Below are 12,259 nucleotides of genomic sequence, written 5' to 3' on the forward strand. Positions count from 1 at the left end.
TTAAAAATACCAGATGCAGCAAAAATACAGAGCATACTTACTGGTTTGTCAGTAGATCAGGTACAACAAACAGGTTGATTCTGGACAGGCCAGTCCTTGTACCCAGATAGGCAATCTCAACACCTTTGTCAGAGTTCCTATGATTCAAAATATTTAAAAACGTGGTATTAGATAATACCATAATAATAGGTTCATAAAGTAAGACAATGCCTATGTTTAAAACAAACATACTCCGACTTATTGAGAACCAAACTGGTCCAGTAGGCCTCCAAAGGGGCAGTTACCACTGCATCGAAAAGGACTTCTTGAATTAACTCCTTATCACCTAAAACAAACAAAAACAGGCATTTATTGTTACGAAACAAAGACCACAAATTAATCTTAAGTGTACAGTTGATTGTTGATGACTTAAACAAACATTGTAGTTTGGGCTCATGTCCACTGAGGTATAGTTTGATTGCCTCTATTTGGGTCAAGTAGCGGTGCTCTGGGTGCTCATCAGTGTTGCAGTATGTCCTGTTGTATAAGAGAATGACCAATAAAGTCATTTCAAAAATTGTCAATCGACTGCCGAAGCTATTTCAATGCGCAACCAAGCAGTTATAAATAACAACTCAATGCTCGTACCATTCATCTGCAAGGGCAACATCAGGATGCTCCAAGTCATGAAGACCTAGAATTTAAAAAAATCAAATGACCTATTAAAATAAATCTTTTAAAAAAAAAAGAGTCCTCAAATTAAGCTGGAGTGGCTATTAACTTGTTTTAAATACATTCCAAAACAGTGAAAAATGTATTTTCTGGCTGGTTGTGACAGGTCTGATTACATCAGGAAGAGCCAAGTCATGCTCAGACCGCCTCTTACGATGGATATGTTTGGACTAACACACTTACCATCATGACATGAATATTAACGTGCGTGAGGCTGGATCGTGGAAATTGACACTGTGGCTGACATATGCCTCTGTGGTGGTATGGTTAATAGAGCTAAAAAAAAAAAAAATACTAGAAAATATTACAACTCCTGTATAATGTGAGTTTTCATTAAATATAATATTTCCAGATGTGGTGGTGAGCTGAAATGTGCCTTTAATGTGTACCTTTCAAATAATTTTGTATCATTTTACTCCATTAGTTTTCATTAAATATCCATCCATCCATCTTCTTCCGCTTATCCGAGGTCGGGTCGCGGGGGCAGCAGCCTAAGCAGGGAAGCCCAGACTGCCCTCTCCCCAGCCACTTCGTCTAGCTCTTCCCGGGGGATCCCGAGGCGTTCCCAGGCCAGCCGGGAGACATAGTCTTCCCAACGTGTCCTGGGTCTTCCCCGTGGCCTCCTACCAGTTGGACGTGCCCTAAACACCTCCCTAGGGAGGCGTTCAGATGGCATCCTGACCAAATGCCCGAGCCACCTCATCTGGCTCCTCTCGATGTGAAGGAACAGCGGCTTTACTTTGAGTTCCTCCCGGATGGCAGAGCTTCTCACCCGATCTCTAAGGGAGAGCCCCGCCACACGGCGGAGGAAACTCATTTCGGCCGCTTGTACCCATGATCTTATCCTTTCGGTCATGACCCAAAGCTCATGACCATAGGTGAGGATGGGAACGTAGATCGACAGGTAAATTGAGAGCTTTGCCTTCCGGCTCAGCTCCTTCTTCACCACAACGGATCGATACAACGCCCGCACTACTGAAGACGCCGCACCGATCTGCCTATCAATCTCACGATCCACTCTTCCCCCACTCGTGAACAAGACTCCTAGGTAGTTGTACTCATTTAATACCCCCGTAGTTTAATTATCATCAATGCAATCAAGGTAATACATTTTATAATACTGAATAATTTGTGATTTAATACACGTTACTGATAATACAAATATAAGCATTTCCACTGGGTGTGACAAGTGATCATCAATGGGAGGAAAGCACCATACCTTCTTCCACAGTCACATTCCCGCTGAAGAAGAACATGCCATGGCCTTTGGAAAGCGCAACCCCGAGGCTAATAATGAAAAATAGAATCAACTCACGATTCTCTAGTGTGAAAAGTAAAATAACAAGCTGAATTATGAGTCATGTTTTCCTTGTACAGCCAAATTCCTTGATTTTTTTCTCACCTGAAAGGAGTGCCCTTGATGTCCGTGTAGTAGTAATCATTATGCAAAACCAGTACACGTCGCTGTAAAGCAAGGGAAGATACATGATGTATTGTGAGATGCTGCAGTCACAACCTCAACTCTCCCGTCCAAAGGCAAAACCCAGTAACTCAATTTTGGTCAAAACTGAGCTGATAATAATTTTGGAGTTCCTAGGTGATATGCTTTACATTAGTGTATGCGATATTGTAATTTGTTCCGTAAATAAGCTGTTACGCGCATGGCAGGACCTAGCAACTACCACATAACTGCGTAGATACAACAGAGAAACCTAGTATCTCAAGGGACCAATCGGAGCTTCTTTGTCAGTCGCCTTATCGTCTTTAGTGAGACGTTTGCACGAATGGGGGCTGACAGTCAACCTGATTATGTGATATTATGGCACGAGGGGATATTTGGAAGATTGGCCCAGGACGTTGCAAGCACCTTCATTAAATGTATTGTTCTTGGTTCTTCCCCTTGCATACTCTTTTGGGCAGATAACTGTCGAGGTCAAAATAAAAAACTGGACGCTGAACACGGCTCTTGCCCAATGTGCAAACGCAGAATGGGGCCCACCTGAGATTGTGATAAAATATCTGGAGAAAGGGCACACGTTCATGAGAGCAGATTCAATCCATGGCTCAATCGGCAAGAAAATGAAAGCTCAAGAAAACATCTATACGTTTGATGACTTTGTAGATCTTTGTAAAACAGTATCAAGATAGATTGGTTTTCCTTTGTTTTCTGAAAATCAGGTAGAAGTGAGTTACTAGGTTTTGCCTTTGGACGGGAGATTACTCAGCAACATCACACATGGATCTTCAAGGACGGGATTTACTGCAGCATGGCTCCATCTACTGGTGGTGGAGGTACTTGCTTGTGGTGGCTGCTTGGTGAGAACATTCCACAAAACTTTGGCTGTATGACAACAGTCTTGCATAAATAATTGTGATTATGCATGAATGTTTCTGTGCTTTAGTGTATGTGTTTGCAGATACATATTTACATATTGAATACTTATTAATCGGGCCAAAGTGTTTAGTTTTTTTTCACGAAGGTTTAAAAGTGCAAATTGAACACACAAGCATGCACACACACACAAAGTCACACAGCAGTGTGTCTCCCTTCAATACACTGGGCTGCTGTGTCTGTTGTAGTCAGCAACATGTGCATGTTGGAGATAAGCGGCTCACACACTGAGGCAGACACATTCGTGCATGCAGAGCAAACCGAATCAGACACAAATTCCCCCGTCAATGTTATACACCACTGTATATAACTTCTTGGCAGAGCAGGCTGCAAAGTATTGCCTTTGGAACACCATAGCCGACCTTTAGAAAATGGCTTTATTTGTACATTGTCCATTTTCAAAATGTGCATTGCTCACCCCTTTGTCGACGCTCTTCTTCACCTCCATTGAGAAGGTCCCCGTCTTCCTATTGACCATGGCATTTCTCAGCTAAAAGCACAAAGATTGGGCAGGCTTGGTGTCAAGCATGTATTTTATTCTAGTGGTGTAAAATTACAAGACCCACCGCGTCGTCCTTGTCCTCCCATTCTACTTCGGACAGATCCACGCTGCTGTAGTTTGGCTTTCTTCGCTTTTTGCCATCACCATACTGGCCAGGAAGTAAACGTGCATTGAAAGAGAATCATGCTAAATACATTTGAGTGGGGGTAATCAGTTAATACTAGTGCCCTATGACCCAAGCTGCCTGTAGAATTTTTAGTTTGATGAGATTTAGAACTAAACTAATACTTATATCCTATTGGTACTACTGTAGAGATAATCTACAAAACACTTCATTATCTTTAAAGGGGACCAATGATGATTTTATTATATATTCAAACACTTCCTTGTGATCTAGATAATATAAATTGGACATGCTTTGGTGTAAATTGTGCACATTCGTCACATTTAAAAAACTGCTTTTTGAGTCTGCATGATGATCATTCTTGGAGAAGTTCTGATTTCAATTAAAAATATGCCAGACCCTTTCCAAAATTACCAATTTGTCTTCTGAAAGTATGCACTGTTGTATATAATAGTGCAATAATATAATTGTCCTGTGTTATGTATTTTACAATGTACTGCTTTTACCTTTCCTGTATTTTCTATTATTACTTAAAATTGTTTTATACTTTAATTCTTTTTTAACCTGTAAAGCGTCTTTGAGTGATTAGAAAAGCGCTATATCAAATAAAATGTATTATTATTATTATTATTATTATTATTATTATTATTATTATTATATATCTTGAAAAAGAACATTGCAGCTTTGTGCGCATGCCAAGAATATAAGAAAATCACACTTTTTTTTGTATTTGTGTCTTCAAACTCAGCTGGCAACCGGCAGAGCTCCTCCCCTCTGGCTGATAGCTTATACTCAACGTCCAATTAAGTATGTCCCCCTCGCTGTGATGTCACAACGTAGCCGGGCTGCAAAACCCCTGGGGCAGAGGCATCCAAACCTCACGCTTAAAGGGGAACATTATCACAATTTCAAAAAGGTTAAGAACAAAAAAAATCTGTTCCCAGTGGCTTGTTGTATTTTTTTAAGTTTTTTTCAAAATTTTACCGGTCCCGGAATATCCCTAAAAAAAGCTTTAAAGTGCCTTTTTTTCGCTCTCTGCGAAGACACTGGCCATTTTCCTGTGACGTCATACAGTGCTGCCAATACAAACAAACAATAGCGAATAGCACAGCAAGATATAGCGACATTAGCTCAGATTCAGACTCGGATTTCAGCGGCTTAAGCGATTTAACAGATTACGTATTTATTGAAATGGATGGTTGGAGTATGAAAGTATTGAAGAAGAAACTGAAGCTATTGAGCGAATAGCTATTGACACTATTCATAGCCATAGCATGGCCGAATAGCTGCGTTAGCATCGCCGGTAAAATGTGCCGACCAAACGATCAGGACTTTCACATCTTGTGACACTGGAGCAACTTAAATCCGTCGATTGGTAAGTGTTTTTTTAGAATATAGTTGCAAATGCATCTGCATGTTATCCATACACCTCTGTGCCATGTCTGCTTCAGCACCACCGGTAAATAGCATGTTAGCGTAGCATGTTAGCATCGATTAGCTGGCAGTCATGGCGCAACCAAATATGTCTGATTAGCACATAAGTCAACATCAACAAAATTCAGTTTTGTGATTTCGTTGACTTTATCGTTGCAAATGCATCTGCAGGTTATCCATACATCTCTGTGCCATGTCTGTCGTAGCACCGCCGGTCAAATGTGCAGACACTCCGGCACATTCAATGGGGGTCTGGCGGCAGATTTCTTGCCACTTTCGCATCTTTGGTGCAACTTGAATCCTTCCCTGTTACTGTTGTTACACCCTCCGACAACACACCGACGAGGCATGATGTCTCCAAAGTTCCAAAAAATAGTCGAAAAAATGGAAAATAACAGAGCTGAGACGCGGTGGTTAAAATGTGTTGAACATTAAACTGGCGGGTGTATTACCTCGGTGACGTCACGTTCTGACGTCATAGCCACCAGAGTGATAAATAGAAAGGCGTTTAATTCGCCAAAATTCACCCATTTAGAGTTCGGAAATCGGTTAAAAAATATATCTTTTTTCTGCAACATCAAGGTATATATTGACGCTTACATAGGTCTGGTGATAATGTTCCCCTTTAAATGCATGACCCTAATAGTCTGACCCCAATAGTTGGCGACTCCATAAGGGACAAGCGGTAAAAAATAATGGATGGCTGGATAATTCTTTAGTGTTTGCAATTAAGTACAGACTTACAATGTTATATAAATGATAAATGGGTTGTACTTGTATAGCGCTTTTCTACCTTCAAGGTACTCAAAGCGCTTTGACACTACTTCCACATTTACCCATTCACACACACATTCACACACTGATGGAGGGAGCTGCCATGCAAGGCGCTAACCAGCACCCATCAGGAGCAAGGGTGAAGTGTCTTGCTCAGGACACAACAGACGTGACGAGGTTGGTACTAGGTGGGAATTGAACCAGGGACCCTCAGGTTGCGCACAGCCACTCTTCCACTGCGCCACCCCGTCCCTATTAAATGGAATGTTAGGTCCCTATACTGTACTGTACTTTCACAGACTGATGTGACTGATAGAGCATGGTGGCCTAACAGCTTGAGCTTGCTATAAAACACCCTACATTAAGTTGTTGTTTTTTTGTCATCCATCTGTGTTTCTACAAGTTTGTGTGGACAGGTATTGTATGTGTGAACTAGGAAATCTCATTAATGTTCATTCATCAACAAAGATAACCTCCCAACCCTCATTAGTTGTGAAACACCGCTCATTAGCATCTTTAATTAGATCACTATTAAACCATCTGTTTGTGTGTCTTTCTTTTTCTCCATCCATTCATCCATTTTCTACCGCTTATTCCCTTTTTGGGTGGGGGGGGGGGGGGGGGGGCGCTGGTGCCTATCTCAGCTACAATCAGAAGGAAGGCGGCGTACACCCTGGACAAGTTGCACTCAACGCAGGGTCAACACAGATAGACAGACAACATTCACACTTACATTCACACACTAGGGCCAAATTAGTGTTGCCAATCAACCTATCCCAGGTGCATGTTTTTTGGAAGTGAGAGGAAGCTGGAGTATCCGGAGGAAATCCACGCAGTCACGGGGAGAACATGCAAACTACGCGCAGAAAGATCCCGAGCCTGGGATTGAACCGAGGACTACCCTTTTTTTTTTTTCTCCTACTCATATTTTGTCATCTCATGCCTCCTCTTCCCTGCATCCTACTCATTCACCTGTTAGCAGGCCCTCTGAAGTTGATCATAAACCCTATATTAGTCTATCCATAGTGTTAAGAAGGGCTAAAACACACTCCTTATCTAGTGTAAATATTACGCACATTGATACGTCACAAGACATTTTTACTGTACAGGATAGGTGTAATGTCTGCACCTCAGTTGTATGGCTTCAATAATAAGGGCCGACATTTGTTAACGAGTTACTGTTCTTCTGCCGCTAATACTCACAAGTGGGCGCAGATCTGGGTGGGTGAGAATGTAGCCATTGTTGGTGATTGCAAATGCATAGCCATGAATCCCCAACTAGGAGAATGCATACAAATAAAAAAGAAGACAAATCAAATAATTACAGACAAGCACAGTATGTCATTGTGCATTTATAGGACACTACACTACTGTCCCAGCATTATTAGATCAAAAGCAAGAGCTGTATCAAAATTGTTGCTTATAAAAAGATTGTTTGGATTGACAGTGTCAGGTCTTGAAGAAAAACACCAAACAGCTCAATAAATGGAATGTTTTCTCTTTTTTTTATTACGGAAAGTGCCAAAACCCACACTACTATACTACTTTTTCGTACATTACATAGTCAGAACAATGCACCCTTTTCCCTTCTTTATCTGTTTTTCAATGTTTTTGTATATTTCATTAGTCCTAATATTCAATGTTTTTAGGGCTGTAAATGTTAACGCGTTAACGCATGTGATTAATAAAGAAAATATTGTGTTAACATTAATGAAAGATGATTAATCAAAGTGCACACTGCACAGTGAGTGATCACGTCACACACCAGTGATAGTTAGAGCGATGTGCTCTGCGCCCACTTTCACTTCAAAATAAACCATGACGGAACTTTAGATAAAAGTGAGATAGTTAGTATTGCAACGACAAACTTTCTTATCATCGGCGCACATCCAGTTTAAAATAGCATCTTAAAGCGAAACATGAACGTGAGGTTGGCGCCGCTAGCACTGATGCTACTTAAAGGCCTACTGAAACCCACTACTACAGACCACGCAGTCTGATAGTTTATATATCAATGATGAAATATTAACATTGCAACACGTGCCAAAACGGCCTTTTTAGTTTACTAAATTGCAATTTTAAATTTCCTGCGAGTTTCTTGTTGAAAACGTCACGGAATGATGACGCGTTCTTATGACGTCACGGACTGTAAGGAAAAATTAGCGCTGCACCACTAGCCGCTAAAATTCGTCTGCTTTAATCGCATAATTACACAGTATTTTGGACATCTGTGTTGCTGAATCTTTTGCAATTTGTTCATTTAATAATGGAGACTATAAAGAACAATGCTGTTGGTGGAAAGCGGTGGATTGCAGCTGTCTTTAGCACTGAGACACAGCCGGTGTTTCTTTGTTTGTTGTGAAGCAGAGCGGTCAAGCGAACATGTTTTCTCTACGTCAAGCAGCATGTTTTTGGATGGGGAAATTATGATATATATTTTACCGGAGACATCAGTGGATTATTCGTCGTCCTGCAGCAGCTGTCAAAAAAGGCAGCTGTAAGCTTGGCTCCTCGGCTTCTCTCTGAGACACTGCGTGTTCACCACAGCCATCCGACCTCGAAATATGTCTTTACAATCTTTAAAATCTCACTAAAACACTATTAAAACAATAAGCAGATAAGGGATCTTCCAGAATTATCCTAGTAAATGTGTCTAATTATATCTCTAACGCTGACACTGCCGCCGCCCAGAGCCGTCGCTTTTTTCTTTTTTTTTTTTCTAGTCCTTCACTATCAATATCCTAATTCACAAATCTTTCATCCTCGCTCAAATTAATGGGGAAATTGTCGCTTTGTTGGTCCGAATTGCTCTTACTGCTCGTGGCTCCCATTATAAACAATGTGAAAAAGTGTGGAGCCCTGCAACTCGTGACATCAAGCGCACATACTTCCGGTAAAGACAGTGCTTTTCTATTAGCGACCAAAAGTTGCGAACTTTATCGTCGATGTTCTTTACTAAATCCTTTCAGCAAAAATATGGCAATATCGCAAAATGATCAAGTATGACACATGGAATGGACCTGCTATTCCCGTTTGAATAAGAAAATCTCGTTTCAGTAGGCCTTTAAAATGTTGCCAAACGTCCCTTGAAACACAGAATGATCCCGTATATACAAACAAAAGTACGTGTTTCGTATTGAGATGACAAGGAACACACTCTTTCCAGTGTTTTCATTAAATAACTGGCCAACAGAGACGATTATTTTTGTTTTCATGTTGGTGCGTCCTGTAAAAGAACAAGGTAAATCATGACGTCACAAGGCAGTTTTGACTCGGCAGCTACACCACAGTCGCCAACAGGCACCAAGCAGGCATCTTATCAGTGCAGCAGATAACTTAAGTGTATAAAAGATAAAATAGAAGTGTTCTGCTGTCTATGCTTGCAAAAAGCGCAACATTTATGTGAGTGTGTTTGTTTTGTCACTGAGTGCAGTTTTGGTCCGAGGTCGAGCGCACGTCATCATTCAATGAGGATTTTACACATCCAGTTTGGACCCTTCGGTAGGAGGAGAGAAGTATTTGGCTTCAACTATTAGTGGCATGTCATTTATTCAATTTTATTGAGCTATGAATGTGTGTGGTGCTTTTATTTCATGATACATTGCAAAGACAATAATCTCACTGAGAGGAGATCTCCTTCGTAAATAGAGCACGATTGAAATGTCGCCAGTCATATTAGTGAAACAAATATCTCACCTCCCCTTTTGTCACATTAGTTTTCATAGTGATGACAATTGGAGACTTGCTCTATCATAAAGCTGCACACTGAATTGAGTATGTTTTAAGTTAAGCAGGACATAACCTTGTTAAAGAGGTATGTTTATTTGTATTACGTTAGGCAGGAAAAAACATTCTATTTAAAATATGCACTTAATTTTTACCTGACTTACTGTCACCAAGTTTTGAGCAAATCATTGACTTGCAGTTCAGTAAAACATTTAGAAAACGCTCCTGTAGGACATTCTTAATGCAAAATTTAATTTGTATCCAAATATTCGGGTATTTTAAAGAACATTTTATTTATGCAAACAAATAATAACCTGTGTTTAACCATGATTAATCACAGAATTAGTGTGATTACCGTATTTTTCGTATTATAAGTCATAGTTTTTTTCATAGTTTGGTCGGGAGTGCGACATATACTCCGGAGCGACTTATGTGTGAAATGATTAACACATTGCTGTAAAATATCAAATAATATTATTTACCTCATTTCCGGAAGAGACGAAGAAAATGTCAGCAATCGTCACACACACGTCAACCAATAAGAATTTGGCCGGGGAGGGTCATGGCAGAAGTGCATTGTGGGTCATGGAATGCTAACCGTTATATGCTACATGCTACTGTAGTAGCTATTAAAATGGATCATTTCATCGTCGGCAGTAACTAATAAAAACTGAAAAGGGCTGAACAAAAATGGCCCCGAAAAGGAAATCATGTACTGCAGATTACAAGCTGGATGTAGTGAAATATGCAGCAGAAAACGACAAAAGGAAGCGGCGGATACCTTTGGAGTTGGCAGAGTCGTTTAGAAGCGACATCGAGGAAGAAGATTTCATGGGATTTATCGATTAGGAGTGACAGATTGTTTAGTAAACGTATAGCCTGTTCTATATGTTATAGTTATTTGAATGACTCTTACCATAATATGTTACGTTAACATACCAGGCACGTTCACCGTTGGTTATTTATGTGTCACTTATTCAGCCTGTTGTTCAATATTCTTTATTTATTTTAAATTGCCTTTCAAATGTCTACTCTTGGTGTTGGATTTTATCAAATAAATTTCCCCCCAAAATGCAATTTATACTCCAGTGCCACGTATACCGTATTTCCTTGAATTGCCGTAGGGTAGTGGTCCGGCACCAATCGGGCCACGGCCCAATACCGGGCTGCGGAAGAATTTTTAATTCATTTTTATAAAAAAAATATATATATATATATTTTTGTTTTATTTTTTATTAAATCAACATAAAAAAACACAATATACACTTACAATTAGTGCAACAACCACAAAAACCTCCCTTTTTCATGACAAAAACGTCCCTTTTTCATGACGAATGGAAAAAACAAAACAAAACAAAAAAAAAAAGCACCCCCCCCCGGGCCGCGGGACAAATTATTAGGCGTTGACCGGTCCGCAGATACAAAAAGGTTGGGGACCACTGCCGTAGGGCATATAGTATGCGCCTGCCTTGAAATACTGCCGGGTCAAACTCGCTTCCCAAAATAATTAGCGCATGCTTCGTATTACCGCCTGGTCACGAGTGACACTTCCCTTGTCATCAATTTTGAAAATGGAGGAGGCTGATTTCAATACCGGTAATTTGGAATCGCATAAAGGGAAGAAGATTAAGAGCTATTCAGTAGGATTTAAGGTCCAAGCTTACATCCCACTCAAATTTTAACTGCATGCCTTTGGTAAGTGCCGGAGTGAGAAGAGGTTTTAAAATAATTAGCGCATTCTTACTTTTACCGCATGCCTTTGGTAAGCGCAGGGGTGAGAAGAGGTTTTAAATTAATTAGCGCCCCGGCGGCAATTCAAGGCAATACGATATGTGTTTTTTTCCTTCTTTATTTTGCATTTTTGGCTGGTGCGACGTATACTCAAAGCGATTTATAATCCGAAAAATGTAATTAAAAATTATTAATAGACAGCCCTATTTTTTTTTCTATTGCATGTCTGTACCACAGAAGACGCTGCTTTTAATCTCAGTGTACATGCGTAGTAGTGACATTTTAAGGCATTATTGTGTTATGTGCTACTCTTATTCCATTCTATTTTCGGACAGTAAAAGGACGTTGCTCTACATATAACAAAATACATTTCAGTATTTTCTTTTCTTGGCTACCTTTTTCACAGTAGGTTGGTGTGACTCCTCTAGTCTAGACAAATAACACTCAAATGTCAAAACCAACTATGGGGACACAAGGAAAGTACACTATCACATTACTGGTGTACATGGTATACTGTATAATTCACTTCATTACTGAACTGGAAAAAGGAGGCAGGAACAAAACCTAATCAAAACCTCTCATCATCCGCTGTATGGTTCGATATTCAATTACTGTGGACATGTCCACTCTGTATAAAACATTTGGATGTACAATAACATTCGGGATTTGGAAAAGGGAATATAATGACAATAAGTACCTTGTATTTTGGAATAGTCTTCAGCAGCTCTGACACAGGAACGTCTGTCCCGACAACCCCGAGTAGGATGCCATGGTTCCTCTAAAAATATAATTTTAACGAGTATTTAAAATGTTACATAACACAGTTTCATAAAACACTTGACTGGTTTCCTGTATATCCTTGTAA

At 40.1% G+C, this 12,259-nt stretch overlaps 1 protein-coding gene across 2 annotated transcripts in view; it reads right to left on the minus strand.

Moving 5' to 3' along the window:
- The window catches only part of cacna2d3a (calcium channel, voltage-dependent, alpha 2/delta subunit 3a), a 308,948-nt gene that overhangs the window by 82,077 nt on the left and 214,612 nt on the right, over positions 1–12,259 (minus strand). For both annotated transcript variants that reach the window (XM_061904454.1, XM_061904455.1), the window contains exons 14-23: positions 12,092–12,172; positions 7,141–7,215; positions 3,670–3,753; positions 3,522–3,593; positions 2,114–2,175; positions 1,931–1,998; positions 628–673; positions 419–516; positions 232–325; positions 42–137 (exon numbers count right to left, since the gene is read on the minus strand). In XM_061904454.1, coding sequence (XP_061760438.1) covers positions 42–137; positions 232–325; positions 419–516; positions 628–673; positions 1,931–1,998; positions 2,114–2,175; positions 3,522–3,593; positions 3,670–3,753; positions 7,141–7,215; positions 12,092–12,172 — 776 coding nt within the window. The remainder of the gene's footprint in view (positions 1–41; positions 138–231; positions 326–418; positions 517–627; positions 674–1,930; positions 1,999–2,113; positions 2,176–3,521; positions 3,594–3,669; positions 3,754–7,140; positions 7,216–12,091; positions 12,173–12,259) is intronic.

This window comes from Nerophis ophidion, linkage group LG06, assembly GCF_033978795.1.
Source record: "Nerophis ophidion isolate RoL-2023_Sa linkage group LG06, RoL_Noph_v1.0, whole genome shotgun sequence".
In the NCBI taxonomy this organism is placed as follows: Eukaryota; Metazoa; Chordata; class Actinopteri; order Syngnathiformes; family Syngnathidae; genus Nerophis; species Nerophis ophidion.